This window comes from Panthera leo, chromosome D2, assembly GCF_018350215.1.
Source record: "Panthera leo isolate Ple1 chromosome D2, P.leo_Ple1_pat1.1, whole genome shotgun sequence".
In the NCBI taxonomy this organism is placed as follows: Eukaryota; Metazoa; Chordata; class Mammalia; order Carnivora; family Felidae; genus Panthera; species Panthera leo.
In genome coordinates, this window is record NC_056689.1 from 17,200,838 (window position 1) to 17,222,445 (window position 21,608).

General features: G+C 40.9%; 1 protein-coding gene across 11 annotated transcripts in view; it reads left to right on the top strand.

The window, feature by feature from the left end:
* Positions 1-21,608, top strand: part of TTC13 (tetratricopeptide repeat domain 13) — a 79,788-nt gene that overhangs the window by 47,471 nt on the left and 10,709 nt on the right. For all 11 annotated transcript variants that reach the window (XM_042907439.1, XM_042907440.1, XM_042907441.1 and 8 more), the window contains 8 exons: positions 297-438; positions 935-1,109; positions 3,142-3,298; positions 9,871-10,001; positions 10,771-10,903; positions 11,738-11,830; positions 13,142-13,225; positions 14,054-14,138. In XM_042907439.1, coding sequence (XP_042763373.1) covers positions 297-438; positions 935-1,109; positions 3,142-3,298; positions 9,871-10,001; positions 10,771-10,903; positions 11,738-11,830; positions 13,142-13,225; positions 14,054-14,138 — 1,000 coding nt within the window. The remainder of the gene's footprint in view (positions 1-296; positions 439-934; positions 1,110-3,141; positions 3,299-9,870; positions 10,002-10,770; positions 10,904-11,737; positions 11,831-13,141; positions 13,226-14,053; positions 14,139-21,608) is intronic.

The following is a 21,608-nucleotide window of genomic DNA, read 5'->3' on the forward strand; positions in this document are numbered from 1 at the left end:
GGTTGGAGCTCGTCATGAATTGGGGAAAAGGATTTGAATAAGCACTTGCTTTTGGAAAGCAATAAATTCATTTTCCCCAAAGAATTTTAAGGGCTTTGTGGTTATCCTGCAGTCGAGTAAAATTTGGGAAAAGTAAGTGAGATGTGATGTGTCAAAGTGAAAAGTGGTAAAATAGAAAAGGGAATCCCTATCAAGGTATCTGATTCTCATATGGGACTGCAATTCTGAGGCTAACTTGTTCTGTGTGTTTACTGAAACGTTCTGCACTGTGCTCATAACTGTTGTCAAATACCTAGAGAACTGGGCAATTTTGAAGCCGCCACCGAGAGCTTTCAGAAGGCGCTATTGCTCAACCAAAATCACGTACAGACCCTGCAGCTGCGGGGAATGATGCTCTATCACCATGGCAGCCTGCAGGAGGCCCTTAAGAACTTCAAGGTGAGCATCCATAAGTGAGAAGCACTGTAGCAGCTCGTGGAGTCTTTTTCTTTTCTTTTTCTTTCTTTTTTTTTTTTAACTGTTTATTGACTTTGAGAGAGGGAGAGGGAGAGAGAGAATCCCAAGCAGGCTCCACGCTTTCGGTGCAGAGCCCGATGCAGGGCTCGATGCCACGAACTGCATGGATCGTGATGTGTGCCCAAATCAAGAGTCAGACACTCGACTGACTGAGCCACCCAGGCGCCCCTGGGATCATTCTGCAACAAAATTTAGTGAAATGACTAGAGAGAAGGGCAAGGTAATGTTTATACCCCCGCAAAAAGAAAGAGAAAAAAAACCACTGCTGTGTCCTAGAGACTGATTTACAGAGCATGCATTTGGTCGGATTTAGCCTGGAGGGAAAGCCCTTCTAATTCCAGATTGAAGAATAAAGCACTTAAGAGTTATCTGCAACTGTATTGAAACTAATGGGGCGTTTTCTCCCTCCATGCCTCAGCGATGTCTGCAGCTAGAACCCTATAATGAGGTGTGCCAGTATATGAAAGGACTCAGCCATGTTGCGATGGGACAGTTTTACGAAGGAATAAAAGCACAAACTAAAGTTATGCTAAATGATCCTCTTCCAGGCCAGAAGGCTAGCCCAGAGTATCTGAAAGTGAAATATCTCCGAGGTAAGTCACAAAATTGCTGAAGCATTGAATTTGGATGCTCAGAGCCACATAAATCATATTGCTTGTCGCTTGTGTCGTACGAGACAGCTGAGTCTCGAAGGCACTAGGAAACATGAACACGGCCATCCCTTGGTGGACTAGATAAGACCCCTGTCTTCTAGAGACCAGTCGCGTACTTTGCCTATCACTTCCTATGGATTTTTTTTTCTCTTTAATGTTAAAAAAGTTAAAAAAATTTTACTCAAGTCAAAATAAACCTATTTTGAGCTAAATGTGACAACCATCTGGTTATGGGATGGGTCTCATTACACCTGGTCTGGAGACATAGGAGTAATAGGAAAGTAACATTTTCTGAGGTTTTTGTTGTTAAATGTAAACTTGGTAGCTTTGACGTATCTCCTTCATATCAGAATTCTCATCTACTTTGGAGATATTCAGTTGGGATGAGGAAGAAAGCAAATCTTTGTGTCATCTTTTGATTAGGCAGAATCTCACCTTTTCTCTGCCATATAAAACTATATTTTTGTTTTGTTGTTTTTTTGTTTTGTTCCAAAATGGATTTGTTTTTTATTGAAGCATACTTAACATACAGTGTTATATTTGTTCTAGGCACACGGTGCAATGATTTGACGATTCTGTATACTTTCAGTGCTCATCACGATATAACATTTTTGTTGTTCGTGCAGAGCTCAGATCTTTACTCCCCTTTTTCCTCTTTCCTTTGTCATCAAAAACCCTCTCATACCACTACTGCCCAACTGTAAAAATTTATGAGCCCTGCAGTTTTAAGTTTTTAGTAGTCACGTTAAAAAAAGTAAAAATAAACAGGTGGAATTCATTTTATAATACATTTTATTTGATGCGGTGTATGCATAATATCAGTTCAACATGTAATTATTATGAAAACACTATTTGTTAGTATCATTAGATATTTTACATTATTTTTTTTTACTAAGTTTCTGAAATGTGTATATTTTATATTTACACATCTTATACTTACATCTTTATACTTACATTGGATGTTAAATTTTTATTGGAAGTTCTTTTGTCAGATACCTTTTTTTTTTGTCAAAAACTTTTTTTTCTTAAGTTTTTTAGAGTGTGGGGAGGGGCAGCGAGAGAGGGAGAGAGAGAATCCCAAGCATGCTCCTCAGTGCCAGCATGGAACTTGACGTCGGGATGGGACTCACGAAACCGTGAGATCATGAGCTGAGCCAAAGTCAAGAGTCTGATGCTTAACTGGCTGAGCCACCCAGGCGCCCCGAATTTTTGTTGGAAATTCTTAATTTGAAGTCTAAATTTTAAATTTTAAATTCTAAATTTAAAAGTAAAATTTAAAGTTGGAAAGTAGGTTCATACATGGGAGTTGTTCCAAATAGACTAAAGTTTTCTAATAATTGACTCAAATATCAGGTTTTAGGTTTAGAGTAATTAAATTAACATTTAAAATACAGTTTCTTGGTTACACTGGCCACATTTTAAGTGTTCACTAGCTAGGTGGCTGGGGGCTGCCTACTGGACAGCATAGCTCCTCACTGTAAATTACAATTTCCTCTTGTTTCTCGGGTGAGTAGAACATGGGAGCTGTAGATTGAAGGAGGGGCACTCCATGTCCTGGTCTTTTTCTGCACTGCTTCCGTAGAGATAAGCAGCAGTCAGTTGATGAAATCATGTACATGGTCAGTTGATTTATATCAGTTGACAGAAAACCAGCCTCCGACACTGAACTCGGATTCTCAGACTCTGCAGCTAAAAAGTGAGATCTTTGATGGTATCCATGGAAGGATGATTGAAATTTAGCCAAAGTGGACCCTGATTGACTGGCTTATATTTGACCCTGGTAACTTGAGTTACCCTGTATCATGTGATGATAGCAACTTTCTAAAATTTGGAGCCACCCTTTAGGATTCTGGGAATTAACAGTTTGTCACAGAGCAGTTGTATGACAGCCAACAAGAAGAAATACTTCTGGAGCGATATTTGGGGGCGTGTGTCCGATGTGGGTGTGTCAGATCTCGTCTCATACCTGCAGAGTATTCTCGGTATCTTCACGCACACCTCGATACTCCCCTTACGGAATATAACATTGATGTGGATCTGCCTGGAAGCTTTAAAGACCACTGGGCTAAAAATCTGCCTTTCCTCATAGAAGATTATGAAGAGCAGCCAGGGTTACAGCCCCACATAAAGTAAGTGCTTTAAATAAAATGACTTTTTTCAAGACTGAACTATAAGCTTATCATGATATCTCTTGCTCAGTAAACGGCTTTCTATCCACGTCTCTCAAGTATTTATTTTTGGATTTGATATGTCTGCAAATAGTTTAGTTATACGGCACCTTGAAACTTACCTTTGGATATCATCTCTCCTGCTAGCCTGGCCTTCCCTGCTAATTTTATGCAATCTTCAAACTTCAAATGTACTTACTGGCAGTTTTTGATATGCATTATTATTACCATGTTAGTTTTTTTTTAATTTAATTTTATTTTTGAGAGAGACGGAGCATGAGCATGAGCATGAGCAGGGGAGGGGCAGAGAGAGAGGGAGACACAATCTGAAGCGGGCTCCAGGCTCCCAGCTGTCAGCAGAGAGCCCGACATGGGGCTCAAACCCACGAACCGTGAGATCATGACCTGAGCTGAAGTCAGACGCTTAACCTGCTAAGCCACCCAGACGCCCCACCATGTTACTTTTGAAACAAATTACTTAAAGCCAGAAGTTTGAAATTACACTGCTGGTCAACTACTGCTTGCATTATGGCAAAACATTCAGGCTAAAGGGCTATCCCATTACAAAAACAATTAGAACAGAAATTAATTCCTGGGAGTCTAGCAATGCCTTAAAAATTAAGAAAAATCTGCAAAGATAGATCCCCTCATGCTGTAAAAAGAAAGACAAGCCGGGGTGGGGGCGGGGGGCGTTGTTGGTGGCAGATTCAAACTAGAGTGGTGAATGATAAGCACATTTGAAAAGCAAAAAGTGTCCTGGAGGTAAAGGCATGTAACAGCCACTACAGTGAGAGGCCTTAAGGTCTAAGCAAGATAGGCTTGCTAAACTTTTTCAAGGAGCTAAAGCAGCCCCATATTGGGGGACCATATTCAAAGGATCTCAACAAGAGCAAATGCAAACCTGCGTGGAAAGAAAGTAGTGCCAATCTGGGGTCCAAGTATTTGCGCAGATTAAGATCATTAGAATGAGAGTCAAAAACCAAGATCACCAAAACCATATGTCAAAATCAACAGGAATAACAAACAACAGACTTAGACCCTCAAGGGCTTCAAGTATTGGAATTGTTGAATACAGTCTCTGACACCAAATGAAATTGTTGAGAGAAATTATGAAGAAATCAGAAACATGAGCAAGAAATAAGAGATTATCAAAAATGACCAGGCAGATTAAAAATAAATTGGAAGCTTTAAGAATAGAAAATACTGAAATGAAGAATTCAGTATGTAAGCTTAACAGCAAATTAGAGAAAGGTGAGAAAAACTTGTTTAATTGGAAGGTGGAGCATTAGGAATTAATCTAAACTGTGGCACAAGAGTCCAGGTGTTAGAAAACATGATATAGAAGATGTGGAAGATGTAAGAATGTCTAGCGTATATCTGATTGAAATCTTGGGAGAAGAGAATGGAGGAGAGGCAGTTTTTGAAGAAATAATAGCTAACAATTTCCCAGAACTAAGGAAATATAAATCCATAGATTTTTTTTAAAAGTTGCATAAATGACAAGAAATCCATATCCAGACACACCATAAGTAATAGAACACATAAGGAGAAAATTTTTTAAACAGAAAAATCCTATCACTTTCTTATGGTCAATAATTGGACTGACTATAAACCCCTCAACATCAAAATGGCAGTGAGAAGATAATAGACTATCTTCAAAGTGCTGCAAGAAAAAAAATAACTTTCAACCTAAAGTTCTGTACCCAGCAAAACTATCTTTTATGAATATAGACCAAATAAATATATATTCCATAATCAAAAACTGAACTAACCATCACCTGCCATTCACTAAAAATCTCTTAAGGAATGTAATTAAAGAAAAAGGTAGTTGGCCACAGGCAAAATTTGAGATACAAGAAGGAATAATGAGAAAAGAAAAATGGTAAGCATGATAAATTGGTAAGTCTAAATAAGTATTGTCTATTTAAAATAATGCCTGGTTTGGGAGCTTTATAAAATGGATAGAAATAAAATACTGGGAACAATAGTAAGTAAGTTGAGAGACAGTAAGAATTAAGTATGCTGAGGGAATATGAGTTAAATATTATGTTGAAGCTTTAAGTTATACATAAATATTTAAAATACTAGAATGAGTACTAAAAGTTAGAAACAAAGTGTATAGCTTCTATATTAGTGGACGAGTAAAAAAATAAAAAAAAAGTCTACAATCAACCAGAAAAGAGGGGAAAGAGAGGAAGCATAAAAAAGTAGGGCAAATAAAAAGAAAAAAGTAAGAATAGGTTGAAATAAACCAGGTATATTAATAATGACAATCAATATAAATGGATTTTTAAATGTCAAAAGACAGACATAGTTGGATTTGAATTTTTTTTTTTTAATGTTAATTTATTTTTGAGAGAGAGGGACAGAGCGTGAATCTGGGAGGGGCCGAGAGAGAGGGAGACACAGAATCTGAAGCAGGCTCCAGGCTCTGAGCTGTCAGCACAGAGCCCGATGAGGAGCTCAAACCCACGAACTGCGAGATCATGACCTGAGCCCAAGTTGGACGCTTAACCTCTGAGCCACCCAGACACCCCTGACTGTTTTAAAAATCCAGTTAAATGCTTTCTACAAGAGACATGTAATGCCTGAGAGATTCTAATTTTTGATCAGTCACACACACACACAAAACTAGTAAAGATTTAGACTTTCTGAACGGCATGATTAACAGACTTGGCCTATTATTCTGCTATAGAACTGTGTACCCAATAATCAAAGAATACATAGTCTTTTCAAGTACACTTTGGTCATTTATAAAGACTGACCACTTACTCATATTTAAATACATTTCAAATAACTGGTGCCATAGTAGATTATGGTATAATTTTCATTATTTGGAAATTTAAAAGCACACATATTAAAATATAGATTAAAGATAAAATCCACTCTGGAAATTTGAATATACTTTAAAAACAAAAAAAGATGAAAACTCCACATACCAATACTTGTGGAAGCAGTGAGACCATTATTGTATGAAACATTAATATCTTTAGATGTTCTACTAAAGGGGAGCCGAGGTGGCTCGATCGTTGAGTGTCTGACTCTTGATTTTGGCTCAGGTCATGATCCCGGGGTTGTGGGGTCGAACCCCATGTTGGGCTCCGTGCTAAGCATGGAGCCTGCTTAAGATTCTCTCTGTCTCTCTCTCCCTCTACTCCTCTCCTGCTCACAGAATCTAGAATAGAATAGAATAGAATAGAATAGAATAGGATACCAGAAAAAACAAGCTAATAGATAAGTATAAAAATTAAGAAGTAGGAAAAACAGCAAAGAAAGCAGAAGGAAAAATAAAGCTGAGGAAAGAAATTAATGAAAACTAAATGTAAACCAGACTTTTATCAAAGGTAAAACTTTGTCTTTTTTTACTAATAGAAATTTCTGGTCAGATTTTTTTTAATGAAAATAACTAAAAAAACTCAAACTTAGAAATTATAAAAAGAAAAATAACCACAGATGTGCCAATATTAAAATGCTGAGGATGCCATGAAAATTTACATGCACATAAATTTAAACACAAAAAATAAATGGACTAATTCCTAGAAAGTCACAATTTGTCAAACTGACTTGAGAAGAAATAAAAAAACCTGAATAGTTCTATAATTATTAAAGACATCGAATTGGTATTTATTTTATTTAATTTTTTTAATGTTTGCTTATTTTTGAGAGAGAGAGTATGTGCACACACAAGTTGAGGAGGGGCAGAGAGAGAGGAAGACAGAGGATCCAAAGTGGGCTCCAAGCTGACAGCAGAGAGCCTTCCCCATTGCGGGTCTCGAACTCATGAACCCTGAGATCATGACCTGAGCTGAAGTCAGACGCTTAACTGACTGAGCCACCCAGGTGCCCCTTGAATTGGTATTTAAAAATATCCCCACTTAAACCAAAATCACCAAACCCAAATGGTATCACAGAAGTATTCTATCAAACTTTTAGGAGACGAGAAGGTTAGTATTCCCAAATCATTTTGTGAGGCTAATAGAACAATGATCCCAAATCTGACGAGTATTGTACATGAAAGGAAAATTAGGGGCCTTTCTTACTCTTAAGTGTGGATGTAAGAATCCTAAACAAAATACTGGTAAACCAAACTCACCTGTGTATAGGAAAGATACTATCATGCCAAATTGGGTTTTTCCTAGGAATAAAAAGGGGATCTAATTCAGAAGATGTATAAATATAATTTCCAGTTAATCGATTAAAGGAGAAAAACCACATTAATTATGCCAAAAGATAGAGAAAACCAAGTAGAAGAAAAAAAATAACCATCTACACTTAAAAAAAAAAAAATTCATCTGGAAAACCACAGTACAATAGTCCTCCCCTCTTATGTGTAGGGGATATGTCCCAAGACCCCCAGTGGATGCCTGAAACTGTGGATAGTACTGAACCCTATGTATACAGTTGACTTTTGAACACCTTATGGGTTTGGACTGCACAGATCCACTTTTATTTGGATTTTTTTGGATAAATGGTGTAAATGTATTTTCTTTCTATGATTTTCTTTATTGTAAGAACACCGTCTAGAACACATATAACATAAAGAGTATGTGTTAAGCATCTGTTTTTGTTATTGGTAAGCCTGCAGTCAACAGTAGACTAGTAGTAGTTAAGTTTTGGGGGAATCAAAAGTTACACACGGGTTTTCAACTGCAGGGGAGTGGAGGTCATGCCCATGCTTCTAACACTGACATTGTTTGGGCCAACTGTACCCATGTTTTTTCATGTACATGTAGGCCTGTGATAAATAAAGTAGGCACAATAAGAGATTAACAACAGCAGCTAATAATAGAACAGTTGTAATAGGGTACATAATAGAAGCTATATGCCATTTAAAACTTATTGTTTATTTCTAGAATTTTTTATTTAATATTTTTGTACTGCACAGGATCCCAGGTGACTGAAACTTCAGAAAGCAAAACAACGGATGGGGTTGGGGGGCACTACTGTATTTTCTTAGCCTGATAAGTGATAACTATCATAAACCTACAGCAAACATCATTTTAATTAATAAAGTGTTAGATATAATCACATTAAAATCAGGAGCAAGACCAAAAAGTCTAAAATCATTGCTTCTCTTCAGCAGGGAAGTAGAGGCTTTAGATAATGCATAACAGAAGACAAATCAAATTTATATAGATTTGCAGATTGCATGATTTTTTTACAAAAAAAATATCCATAGGGGCGCCTGGGTGGCTCAGTCGGTTAAGCGTCCGACTTCGGCTCAGGTCACGATCTCGCGGTCCATGAGTTCGAGCCCCGCATCAGGCTCTGGGCTGATGGCTCAGAGCCTGGAGCCTGTTTCCGATTCTGTGTCTCCCTCTCTCTCTGCCCCTCCCCCGTTCATGCTCTGTCTCTCTCTCTCTCTCAAAAATAAATAAACGTTAAAAAAAAATTTTTTTTAAAAAACAAAAAAATATCCATAAATGAATTACAAGAAATGGTAATTTCACAAGGTGGTTGATTGTAATTAATGTACTTATAAAAATAATTTGCATTTCTATATACTAGCAACAAACAAACATACCATTTATAATAGCAGTAAGTACTTAGGAATGTATCTTACAGATGATATGCAAGACCTGTATGGAAATCATTATAAAACTTTATTGGAAGTTACTAAGAGAAAACAAGGAGAAATACTATGTTCAAGAATAAGAAATTCAGTAGTATCGATGGGTCAGTTCTCTGCAAATTAATTCTAGAATCAATAAAATGTGATTCCAAATCCCAACAGTTTTTTGAGGAACTTGATAAACTAATTGTATAAATTGCATGGAAGAACAAAGAACCAAGAGTAATCAGGATACTCCTGAAGAAGATGATGCCTAGGCTTGGAGGGGAGGGCTCTTACTCTACCAGACAGTGAGGCTTAAGATAGTAATGAAGATAGAGTGATATTGGAGCAGGGGTGGCCAGGTAGACCAAAGGAGTACGATAGAGAGCTTAGAAGCATTTATCTAGAGAGCCTAGTTTTTTTTTTGTTTTTTTGGTTTTTTTTTTGTAATTTTAGAGCACAAGTGGGAGAGAGGGGCAGAGGAAAAAAGAGAATCTTAAGCCAGCTCCACATCTAGCATGGAGTCTGACACGGAGTTCGATCCCATGGCCCTGGACGTTTAACCCACTGAGCCACCCAAGCGCCCCTAGAGAGCCTGGATATATGGCAAAGGTGGACCACAGATCAGAGAGACATAGGGAGAGACATAGGGCAGAGATCTGGTTGCTTGTTGATAAAGTCAGTCCATGCAGGTTATGTATCCTGGGGAAGTTTATGAAGCAAATAATGGCCAGAAGTGCCCTCTGAATTGCACTCTAGTTACCAGTGTTACAAGCACATGATAATAATTGTGCGCATACACGCGTAAAGATTCTTCTAATTTGTGTAAGATTGGGTGCCAAGCACTGGGGTCAAGATTCTGTGGTCATAGGTTTCTCGATCAGCTCTCCAGTGGAGGAAATGACTGCTCTTCAGGTAAAATTGGATTAGCAGACCTCTGTTGTTAAGTCCCTAACCGCGTATGTCATGTTCCTTCCAGAGACGTGTTACATCAGAACTTTGAGAGTTATAAGCCAGAGGTACAAGAGCTGATCTGTGTAGCTGATCGTTTGGGATCCCTGATGCAGTATGAAACGCCTGGCTTCCTGCCAAACAAGAGAATACACAGAGGTATCCTGAAACCATCCGAAAACGGACAGGTTGCTGACATAAGAGCAAGAATCGTCAAACCATGTTGCGCGTAAAAAAAAAAAAATCATTTGTGCCAACTCATAAATCCCCATTTGATCCGGACAAAACCGTAGAGATTCATTCACACTGAATTCTGAAAGAGAGCTTCCCGTGTGGCCTTGGTGCTGTCGCCACCCTGTTGATGTAGAATATGGGTCTTCAGTTGTGGCTGTGGATGCGACGGCTCGTCCACGGGAGCGGTTTGCTTAGTGTGGGAGCGAGGGAGAATTTGAATCTCCAGTTGTTTAGGAGGCAGAGCTGGGAGGAGACAGCTTCGGGGGGGTGCCTCTAATTTCCTCTGATAGATGTTAGTTTTATGAAGACTGACACGATTGTAGCGTATCTCTGGTCTTGTTAAATTACCAATACGTACAATTCTTTTTTTTTTTTAAGTTTATTTATTTTTGAGACAGAGACAGACAGAGCATGAATGGGGGAGGGGTAGAGAGAGAGGGAGACACAGAATCAAGCAGGCTCCAGGCTCCAAGCCATCAGCCCAGAGCCCGACGCGGGGCTTGAACTCACGGACCGCGAGATCGTGACCTGAGCTGAAGTCGGACGCTTAACCGACTGAGCCACCCAGGTGCCCTACAATTCTTTTTTTATACGGTGGCTCAAGTTATCACCGAGACTCTGCAGAGTAAGTGAACATCAGTCCCTCGGAAGTGAACTCACAAACCCTTGTTTTCTCAATATTTCCTTCTTTTAGCCATGGGCTTGGCAGCGTTGGAAGTCATGCAAGCTGTACAGCGTACGTGGACCAACTCGAAAGTTCGAATGAATGGGAAAACACGGCTGATGCAGTGGAGAGACATGTTTGACATTGCAGTAAAGTGGAGACGGTAACTAATTAAACTCATGTTTAAATGAAAATAAACTAGAAGGGTTATCATTGTAAAATAATAGAAGGCTCCTCTGCGTAACAGGTGTCTTTGGCTAGTGGAGCCGACATGAGGTATCACGCGAGTCTAGGCACATCTGTACATTACGCTGTGTTCACCACAGATGTAGCTCCCATCTGTCCCACACAACACCTTTACAGTAGGACTGACTGTGGTCCTTACGCTGTACCTTGCACCCCCGTGACATATTCATTCCATTACTGGGAGCCTGCCCCTCCCACTCAGTTGACGGGTTTCGAATTCTGTTTTGATTACTAACAATATGCCTTGTAAGTTACTTTTTCCTCTCTACAGTTTGTCGGAAATTGCTGGCATCATTATTCTTTGAAACGCCTTCAGCCGATGTTTACGAAATATAGGAACTGACTGCTCTCAAGTTTCCAAGCACATTTCTAAGCGAAGTGTTTTAGAAAAAGCAGTCTCTTGGAAAGAACGCATTATCTGGGGTGTACCTTTGAATGAACTGTAGTGTACTGGTCCCTTGATAGTTGAAGTGTGTGCCTGGCTAACCAGCTATGGCTGAGGGGGGAGCTACTGATATTCATTGACATGAGAAAAATACTACTCTTCTAGTAAACCTATACTGACTTCCTACTGGCTCCAATTGGAACATTTATTTGGAGTTAGCAGGTGGTGTGGCATACTTTTAGATAATGGGCCGAGTACTTGCTTTCTCCCCACTCTTTGCAAAGACTCATCCTGTTTCATTGGTAATGCTTTTGAACATTTCTAGGTTTTATAAGGCCTCCATCTTTAACAAGCTCTGGTTTACAGGATTGCTGACCCGGACCAGCCGGTGCTGTGGTTAGATCAGATGCCAGCACGAAGTCTTAGCAGAGGTTTTAACAACCACATCAATTTAATCAGGTAGGAACCCTTTGTGCATCTTTCCTGTTTGCACAGGAGTTTGTTCTAAATAGACAGGTCATGGAGACCGTGGACGAACGACCCTTGATCCTCTCCCGGGGACTTTTTGGAAAGGGCCCACACGGATTAGTTCTGTACCTGCAGGGTCCCGCCTGCACTCCTTAGAGTGAGTCCAGCTGCAGGAAGAATGAAGTGCGTGCCATGTTCCCTCTCCAGTCTCTCCTCTGAGGAAGAGACTGTGTGATAATTCAGGTGAACAAGTGTGCAAGGGAGGGGGAGTGGAAGAGACGGAGGAGAGAGTGCAGAATCAGGAGCACTGGCACCAGGTTGGAAATGGAGGAGAGGGTAGGGACCCACAGGGAGGCAGTCCCCTCTCTGGCTCAGGTGCGAGGTCCTTCCAATAGGCCAGGTGACAATAGGACAGAAAGGAGATGGCCACATTTGGGGGCTGGCACTGGGGGGGAAGTGCAGGGTACGGGAGTGACTTCCTGTGCACGGTTACGAACCTGAGGTCTGAGATGTCTGTAGGGAATCTGGGGAGCGATGCCCAGGGAGCGGTTGGGTGTGTAACACGTTGTACACACGCATGCCGGTTGGTTGTGTCCATCAGTATGTCAGCTGTACATGAAGTTCTGGGAGAGAGTTTGAAAACTAGGAGGCGGGGACAGAAATGTGAGTAAAATTTATTTATTTATTTCACTTTTGAGAGAAAGACAGAGCGCTAGCAGGGGAGGGGCAGAGAAAGAGAGGGAGACACGGAATCCGAAGCAGGCTCCAGGCTCCGAGCTGTCAGCCCAGAGCCCGACGCCCGGCTCGAACCCATGAACCACGAGATCGTGACCTGAGCTGAAGTCGGACGCTTAACCGACTGAGCCACCCAGGTGCCCTGAGTAAAATAATATTTAGAGTGAGCAGAGGAGATGAAGCCTGTGTGTGAGCTGGACCACAGGAGAACTACCAGGAGAACCAAAGGAGAGGAGAAAAAGTCCAGGGATTCATGAAGGAAATTGGCATAAAAAGGCTGAACGTCGTAGAAGTACTTGAGGATTTTTCTCCTCATTTTGGCATCTCCGGGCCTGAGTTTGGTGCCTCTCCTACCAGGAAAAGCTGCAAGAGCTGACGGGCAATCCTGCCAAGACAGTTCTCTGCTTCTTCCATGCACCGGGTGCAAATAAGCACAGTTTCCAGACTGTTTTGCTACACTGTTCTCACAGCTCCCTTACCGTTCTCTTGAATTCACTTGGAAGTTAGATGTTGTTTCCGATACAGTCCTTTCTAAAACGATTCTTAATTTTTTTTTTTTTCTTTCAGGGGCCAGGTGATCAACATGAGATACCTGGAATATTTTGAGAAAATTCTTCATTTTATTAAAGATAGGATTCTTGTTTATCACGGGTAATCCTTCAATTTTCTTTTTCACGGTAATCGCTAGCTTTGGTAGAGTTTACAGCAGTTGTATCTGTGAAACTTGAAAACTAAGCCTATTGACAGACTAAACAAAGTCTATCAAATGTCGACACAGTGTTTGGAGTCGTAAAGCCTTTCGATAATGACTTACCAGCCTTCTTTTAACAGCTTTACAGAATCCATGAAATGTTTTAATCTTACAATACTGTGACTTTTCTCATCTCCTTCTCTGAAAAGCAGGACGTTTCTTTGAATTTCTTTATTAGGGGTTTCAGCTGTAATACTCATTCTCTCTCACTTGAAAGGCCATAGAGTGAACCCACAGTGAACAGAACATGGGGAAGAAAGAATTCTGAATGGATAGTTATCACCAAGTAAATATAAAAGTGGCACAAAAACCTAGCAGGATATTTCCGTTTGAGCAACTGTAGAAAGGAAAAAAAAAAAAAAATCACTTCTAATTTCAAAATTGGTCTATGAGAATGAAGGCTTCATCACCAGATAATGACCAGAGACCCGTGCATGTATATACGACCACCGGCCAACAATCTGTTCTGTTTCTCCGTTTCACCTTCTAGATGGGCTTCTATCTGTTTTCTTAATTGTCATCTGTGGCCCCAAATTCATTAGGATTAAACCGTCCCCATATTTAGAAACTTTTGTTTGGGCCCACCATTTTGACTATGGAGCTACTCATAATTGAGGTTGATTCATTAAAGCTTAAGGTAATAGCAAGTAACAGGATTGTATATTACGTTTCTGTATTAATTTTACTTGCCATCTGCCTCTGTCTCTGTCTCTTTTTCTCTCTTCAAGAGCTAATAATCCTAAAGGATTGTTGGAAGTCAGAGAGGCTCTGGAAAAGGTGCACAAAGTAGAAGATCTCCTGCCAATTATGAAGGTAAGTTTATCATCAGAATCCTGGTAGGTGTTTTTAGGGAAAAAACACAACTAGAGCACTTTTTAAAGAAGAGCTCATAACCGTTTAATGCATGTGTATTAATAGTGTGCTAGAAGCACTTTAAAATTATAAGCATTCTGAGGGGCACCTATGCGGCTCAGTCGGGGGTGCGTCCCACTTCGGCTCAGGTCGTGGTCTCACCGCTCGTAAGTTCAAGCCCCGCATCGGGCTCTGTGCTGACAGCTCAGAGCCTGGAGCCTGCTTCGGATTCTGTGTCTCCCTCTCTCTCTGCCCCTCTCCTCACGCTCTATCTCTTTCTCTCAAAAATAAATAAATGTTGGGGCGCCTGGGTGGCTCAGTCGGTTAAGCCTCCGACTTCAGCTCAGGTCACGATCTCATGGTCCGTGAGTTCGAGCCCCACGTCGGGCTCTGGGCTGACAGCTCAGAGCCTGGAGCCTGCTTCCGATTCTGTGTCTCCCTCTGTCTCTGCCCCTCCCCCGTTCATGCTCTGTCTCTCTCTGTCTCAAAAATAAATAAACGTTAAAAAAAATTAAAAAAAAATAAATAAATAAATGTTAAAAGATAATAATAATAAAATTATAAGCATTCTGAAAACACTAACGTAAACACCCTCTGAATAATAACCCAAATCACATAAAACACAGGCATCGGTCTCAAACATAAAAGCAAGGCTGTGAGGAAGCAGTTGATACAGGAAACAGAAGGCAACTTAAAAGTATATACCGTTGAATTCTGCTTCTGGTCACAGTGGAGTACTTGATAGTTGACCTCCTTTCCATACTATAACAGTTATAAAACTCCACAAAATACAAGGCACCTGTTTTCAGGGGTTGGCAATTACAAGACTGATTTTTGAGGAAAGGGAAACACTTTCTGTGAGCCCCGTGTTCACCCCAGCCTTCTACCTGGGATTATTTACTAAACCGCTGTGTATGTGGAGCCTAAACAGAGTTTGGCGGTCTTGCTGGGCTAAGGAGGCAGAGATTGGAGTTGGGGTCTGCCGAAGTGGCTGGAGTTTACAGGGCAGAGTACAGAAGAGGAGAGAGCTGCTCAAGGTGAGAAGTCCCCAGAGGTCAGCATGGGCGTTCCTTGTCACGCTTGGCTGAGAGCTGGGCTCTGCTCGCTCGGTGAGACCCAGAGGCCCTGCAGACAGTGGCTGCTATGGACGTGAGAGCTGAACGGAGGTGTGAGCGGTTTTACACCAGGGTGTGAGAGCCGAAGGGAGGTAGCCTCAGTTTTACACCACTGAGAGACATTGGAGTTGTGACCTTGCCAGAATGGAGGGATCCTGGGAGCACCCTGGGCATTTACTCACAACCCCAGAAAGGACACACCGTAGGTATAAGACCACCTAGAATGAGGTCCACATTCTAGGACAAAGGACAATTTCTTTTTCTTTTTCTTTTTTTATGTTCATTTCCTGAGAGAGAGAGAGAGTGTGAGCAGGGGAGGGGCAGAGAGAGAGGGAGATACAGAATCTGAAGCAGGCTCCAGGCTCTGAGCTGTCAGCACAAACCCCTATGCAGAGCTCGAACCCACCAACTGCGAAATTATGACCAGAGCCAAGTTGGACGCTTAACCGACTGAGCCACCCAGGCGCCCCAAAGGACAATTTCTGAATAGATCACCCTAACGGAAAACCAAGCCTAAGAGGATTAAATGGATCTGCTAGTGATTGGATTGCCTGCCAAAACAAAACTCAACACCCTTTAAAGGAAGGAAACATAGTCTAGACTTCTTAATTATTAGGCAAAGGAAGAAGCAGGAGAACGTGATCCATAACCAAAAACCAAAACCAGTTAACAGGAACAGACCCCAGGAGATCCAGAAGTTGCAATGAACTCTTTTAAAGTCTTTGTTTCATTAACATGTTCGAGGACTTAAAGGAAAACATGAGCACAATGATGAAGAACCTGAGCAGGAGAATGGAAACTATAAAAAGAACCAAAAGAAAATTGGAGGACGCAAAAGTCAGTGGTGTCAGAGAAAACAGTACTTTAGTTTTGCAAATGGCCCCAGGTTTGTGTGCCAGTCCTCAGCTTTCCTTGTCCAGAGGCTGTCTTCCAGGTCAGGACGCCTTATGAGGGTCAGTCGTCGTTCCTCAGAGGAGGCCAGAGATGGAACACACTACTCAATAATAATACGGAGAAAGGGTACTGCTAACACACAGCAGCAGGGGGAACTTTAGAAACATTATGTGGGGCAAAGGAAGTCGCATACAGAAGAGTATGATTCCATTTGTAAGAAGTTTGACTGATCTAGAGAGACAGCAGAACAGTGATGGCTTCTGAGGAGTGAGGTTTACCTGAAAGGGGTAGGAGAAAACTTTCCAGAATGATGAAACTACACTATATCTTGACTAGAATAGTGGATACATGGGTGTATATATTTGTCAAAATGCATCAAATTATACACAATACACATGAGGTTCATTGTATATAAATTTTACCTCAATGAAACATACATAAATTAATTTTCTGAGAGATTTGAGCCAGTATCATATGATAGGTAGATAGGTAGACAGACAGTAGCAATAAAAAGGAAATAGAATACTCATGATTAAAAAAAAAAAATCTCCGCTAGTTAAGACTAGTAGATTAAAGACAGTTGAATATCAAATACATGTGAGCTGGAAAATCCAATCAGTAAATTCTCCCAGAATATAGTATACAAGGACAAAGAAATATAAAATATGAGAGACGATGAATGCAGAAGATGAAGAACGGACCTGATAGAGATCAGAAAGGAGAGAAGAAAGATAAAGAAACAGAGCGGTTAGTCAACAAAATAATAGAAGGAAAGCTTGTGGAGAGATGAAAAGATCAATGCAGGGCCTCCTAGATGTTCAGCATGATGCTCAATATTGACACCTAGACACATTCTGATAAAATTTGGGGACTTCAAGATTAAAGAGAGTTCCTCAAAAAAATTAGATGTAGAGGGGAGCCTCGGTAGCTCAGTCAGTTGAGAGTCTGATTCTTGATTTCGGCTCCAGTCATGATCTTTGTGCTGAATGTGGAGCCTGCTTAGAATTCTCTCTCTCTCTCTCTCTCTCTCTCTCTCTCTCTCTCTTCCTTTCTCCCTGCCCCTCCCTCTGACTCCTTTCTCAAAAATAAATAAATAAATAAAGGTAAAAAATTAGACATAGAATTATGATAAGATCCGAAAACTCCCCTTCTAGGTGTATATTCAAAAGAATTGAAAGCAGGGACTCGGATATTTGTACACCCACGTTCATGGCAGTATTATTCACAGTAGCCAAGAGACAGAAGCAACCCAAGGGGCCGTTAATGGATGAATGGATAAATAATATGTGGCATGGCCATACGATGGGGTATTATTCAGCCTGAAGAAGGAAGGGAATTCTAACACAGGCTACAGCACGGATGAAGCTTGAGGACATTAGGCAGAGTGAAATAAACCAGTCACAAAAGGACAAATACCCTACGATTCCACTTATATGAGGTGTCCAGAGGAGTCAAATTCATAGAGACAGAAAGTAGAAAGATGGTTGCCAGGGGTTGGGGGAGGGAGACAGAGCTTCTATTTGGGATGATGAAAAAAGTTCTGTGGAAGGTTAGTGGTGATGGTTGCAAACAATGTGAACTTTTCCTTTTACTGCTATTATTTTATTTGAATCCAAGTTAACATATAGTGTAATAATGATTTCAGGAATAGAATTTAGTTGTTCATCACTTACTTACATATAACACCCAGCGCTTATCACAAGTGCCCTCCTTAATGCCCATCACCCAGTTAGCCCATCCCCCCCCCACCCAGCACCCCTCCAGCAACCCTCAGTTTGTTCTCTATATTTAGAAGTCTCTCATGGTTTGTCTCCTTCTCTGTTTTTATATTATTTTTGTTTCCCTTCCCTCATGTTCATCTTAAATTCCCCTTATGGGTGAAGTCATATGGTATTTGTCTTTCTCTGACTAACTTATTTCACTTAGCATAACACACTGTAGTTCCATTCACATTGTTGCAAGTGGAAGGATTTTATTCTTTTTGATCACCAAGTAATATTCCATTAGTAGTGCAATTGCTGGGTCGTAGGGTAGTTCTATTTTTAATTTTTTGAGGAGCCTCCATGCTGTTTTCCAGAGAGGCTGCACCAGTTTGCATTCCCACCAGCAGTGCAAAAGGGTTCCTCCTTCTCTGCATCCTGGCCAACATCTGATGTTGCCTGAGTTGTTAATGTTAGCCATTCTGACAGGTGTGAGGTGCTATCTCGTTGTGGTCTTGATTTGTATTTCCCTGATGATGAGTGATGTTGAGCATTTTTTTCATGTGTCTGTTAGCCATCTGGGTGTCTTCTTTGGAAAAGTGTCTATTCATGTCCTTTGCCCATTTCTTCACTGGATGATTTGTTTTTTCGGTGTTGAGTTTGGTAAGATCTTTAAGATTTTGGATACTCGCCCTTTATCTGATAGGTCATTTGCAAATATCTTCTCCTATTCCGTTGGTTGCCTTCTCCTACTCCTGTTGGTTTTGCTGATTGTTTCCTTCACTGTGCAGACACTTTTTATCTTGATGAGGTCTGAACGTTCTTAATGCCATGGATCTATACATTCACAAATGGTTAAAGTGGCAAATTTTATGTTACATATTTATTTTAACACACAAAGAGTAAAAAGAACATCTTCAAGCTTCCAGAAAAGAAAGAAAGAAAGAAAGAAAGAAAGAAAGAAAGAAAGAAAGAAAAAGAAAAACTAAGGAAGGAGAATTTCACTGATGCCCAACTTCCTTCCAGCAGCAGTAGTGGATTCTAGAAGACAACAAAGGGAAATTTATTTGAACCTACTCTACCAGCGTTCAAGTGTGAGGGTAAAATAAAAACTGTTTCAAACATACAGTTATTTAGGAATTTCACCAAGTGTAGATTTTCTTTGTCAAAATGATTGAAGAGCATATATACTCTCATCAAATAAGCCCAAGAGAGAAGAAAACACGAGATGTAAGAAATCGTGGTGAACAAATAAACCAATGAAATGAATTGTTAACACCTGATGTTTAAAAATATGTATGTCCGGAATTAAAATACTGGATAATGTCAACATTAGAGGTTAGAGAAAGTAGAGAAAGGAAGTAAAACTGTTACTAAGGTATTTGTTTTTTCAGTGAGACAGTATAATCACTGACCCATGATATCGACAGAAAAATGCGTGTTTAAAATATCTATACTAAAAATTTAAAGGCAAACACTGAAACAACAGAGATGCGACGTTTCATCGTCTAGACCTGTAGAAGGCAGGAAAACGGCATAAAGAAAACAATGTCAATTCAACTCAAAGCTTAGAAAAAGAGGGGGATAAAAAAGTAGGGTGGGCTAGGAAATGTAGGGAATGACAGTGACAAGTCAACGTGGTGTTATAATTGATCCCCTCAGTGAAAGACTGAGGATTTCGGATTGGTTTTTTAAAGTCCAGCTACACGCTGTTTGCAGGGAGAAAGGCGTACCAGGCAAATGCTAATGAAAAGAGAATGTGAGTGTAGCATGTCACTATCAGAAATATTGCAATTCAAGATGAAGTACACTTACGGGGACAGAAATCATTGTTTAAAAATATAATCTATTAAGAAGTTACAATTTTACAAACATTGCCTCTACCCCAGATTATAACTACTCAACAATTTGGCAACAGAAGGTGGATATTTTTTTTTTCAATTAATGGTTTGAACTTTAACGTAAAACGTGAGTCAGTGTTCTCCTTGTAGCTATAGTAGAGAGGTTTGATGTACATCAGATGAAATTTAAGAAATTGACATGAAGAACCAGAACTTATCCATTTCTTTTGTTTTTTTTAAGTTTATTAGGTTATTTTGAGAGAGAGACAGCGTGCGTGGGGGAGGGGAAGAGAGAGAGGGAGAGAGAGAATCCCAAGCAGGCTCCGCACCGCCAGCGTGGAGCCCGATGCGGGGCTCGAACTCAGGAACCGTGAGATGGCCTGAGCTGGAACCAAGAGTCGGGTGCTCTACCAACTAAACCACCAGGCGTCCCTCCGTTTCTTTCTTTCTTTTTTTAAAATGTTTATTTATTTTTGTGAGAGAGAGCATGATAGGGGAGGGGCAGTGAAGGAGGGGGACAGAGGATTCCAAGCAGGCTCCATCCTGACAACACAGAGCCCAACACGGGGCTCAAACCCACCAACCATGATATCATGACCTGAGCTGAAGTTAGACGCTCAACCGACCGAGCCGCCCAGGTGCCCTCTGATCTTACCCATTTCTGAGGAATGAGAGCAGGAAGGATCAGGTCATGAACAAAGCAGCGAGCTAATACTCTGCACACCAGGGTCCACATTCACCTCTTCCACTGTCTAAGTCCCAGGCTCTTGTCTGCTAAGAGCACTGATTCTGTCCAGGCCTGTTTCAGGGGTTATTGCAAGGGCCTGATGCACTGACGCGGTGGTTCCCAACCTTCTCAAAGCTACTCTAGTATTGGGGTGCCTGGGTGGCTCAATTGCTTAAGTGCCCGACTCTTGATTTCATCTCAGGTCATGACCTCATGGTTTGTGGGATCAAGCCCCACGTCAAGCTCTGTCCTCACTGAAGAGCTTGGAGCCTGCTTGGGATTCCCTCTCTCCCTCTCTCTCTCTCTCTCTCAAAATAAACTTAAAAAAAAAAAAAAGCTACTCTAGTATCAGGCGCCTTCTTCACTGCATTCAAATGAAATTCCTAGAGAATATATCACACCTACGCAAAATAATTCTTTAAAAGGCCAACGTAGTGCCATAAAGGAGGTCTAAATGGTAAATCATTTGTAACAGAATAGCGTCTGTGTTAGGATGTTGGATTCAGGCACGTCTTCACAGAAGCCAGAAAGAAGTAGCTGGTTGCTTACTACACCTGCGGAAAAAGGGGGGTGAACAGGGCAGCTACAAACGCAGCCCCACATCAGTGTGATTTGCTGACTCTGGTATCACGAGCTGCTGGTGACAGCGTTTTTTGAAATGGTAAACTTCCAAACAGTGCCTAATATCCTGTTTCCCCAGTTGGATGTGCTATTCGCCTTCATGGAAAATTCAGCGTGGATTAAAACTATGTTAACAAATGTTTAGTGTCTAAGTGTGAAATAGAGTCTGGTTCTAGGCCCAAGTAACTATTAAAATATTATTTTAAATGTTTTTAATGTTTATTTTATTTTTGAGAGAGAGAGAGAGAGAGAGAGAGAGAGAGACAGTGTGTGTGTATGTGTGTGTGCGTGCGCGTGCGAGTAGGGGAGGGGCGGAGGGAGACACAGAATCGGAAGCAGGCTCCAGGCCCTGAGCTGTCAGCACAGAGCCCAATGCAGGGCTCGAACTCACAGACCTGGAGATCATGACCTGAGCCGAAGACAGACACTTAACGGACTGAGCCACCCAAGCGCCCCAGGAATTATTAAATTGTAAATAAGTTCGTCATCTACGTGGCAGTCCAGTGGGGCATTGGCAGTCATGCATAACGCGT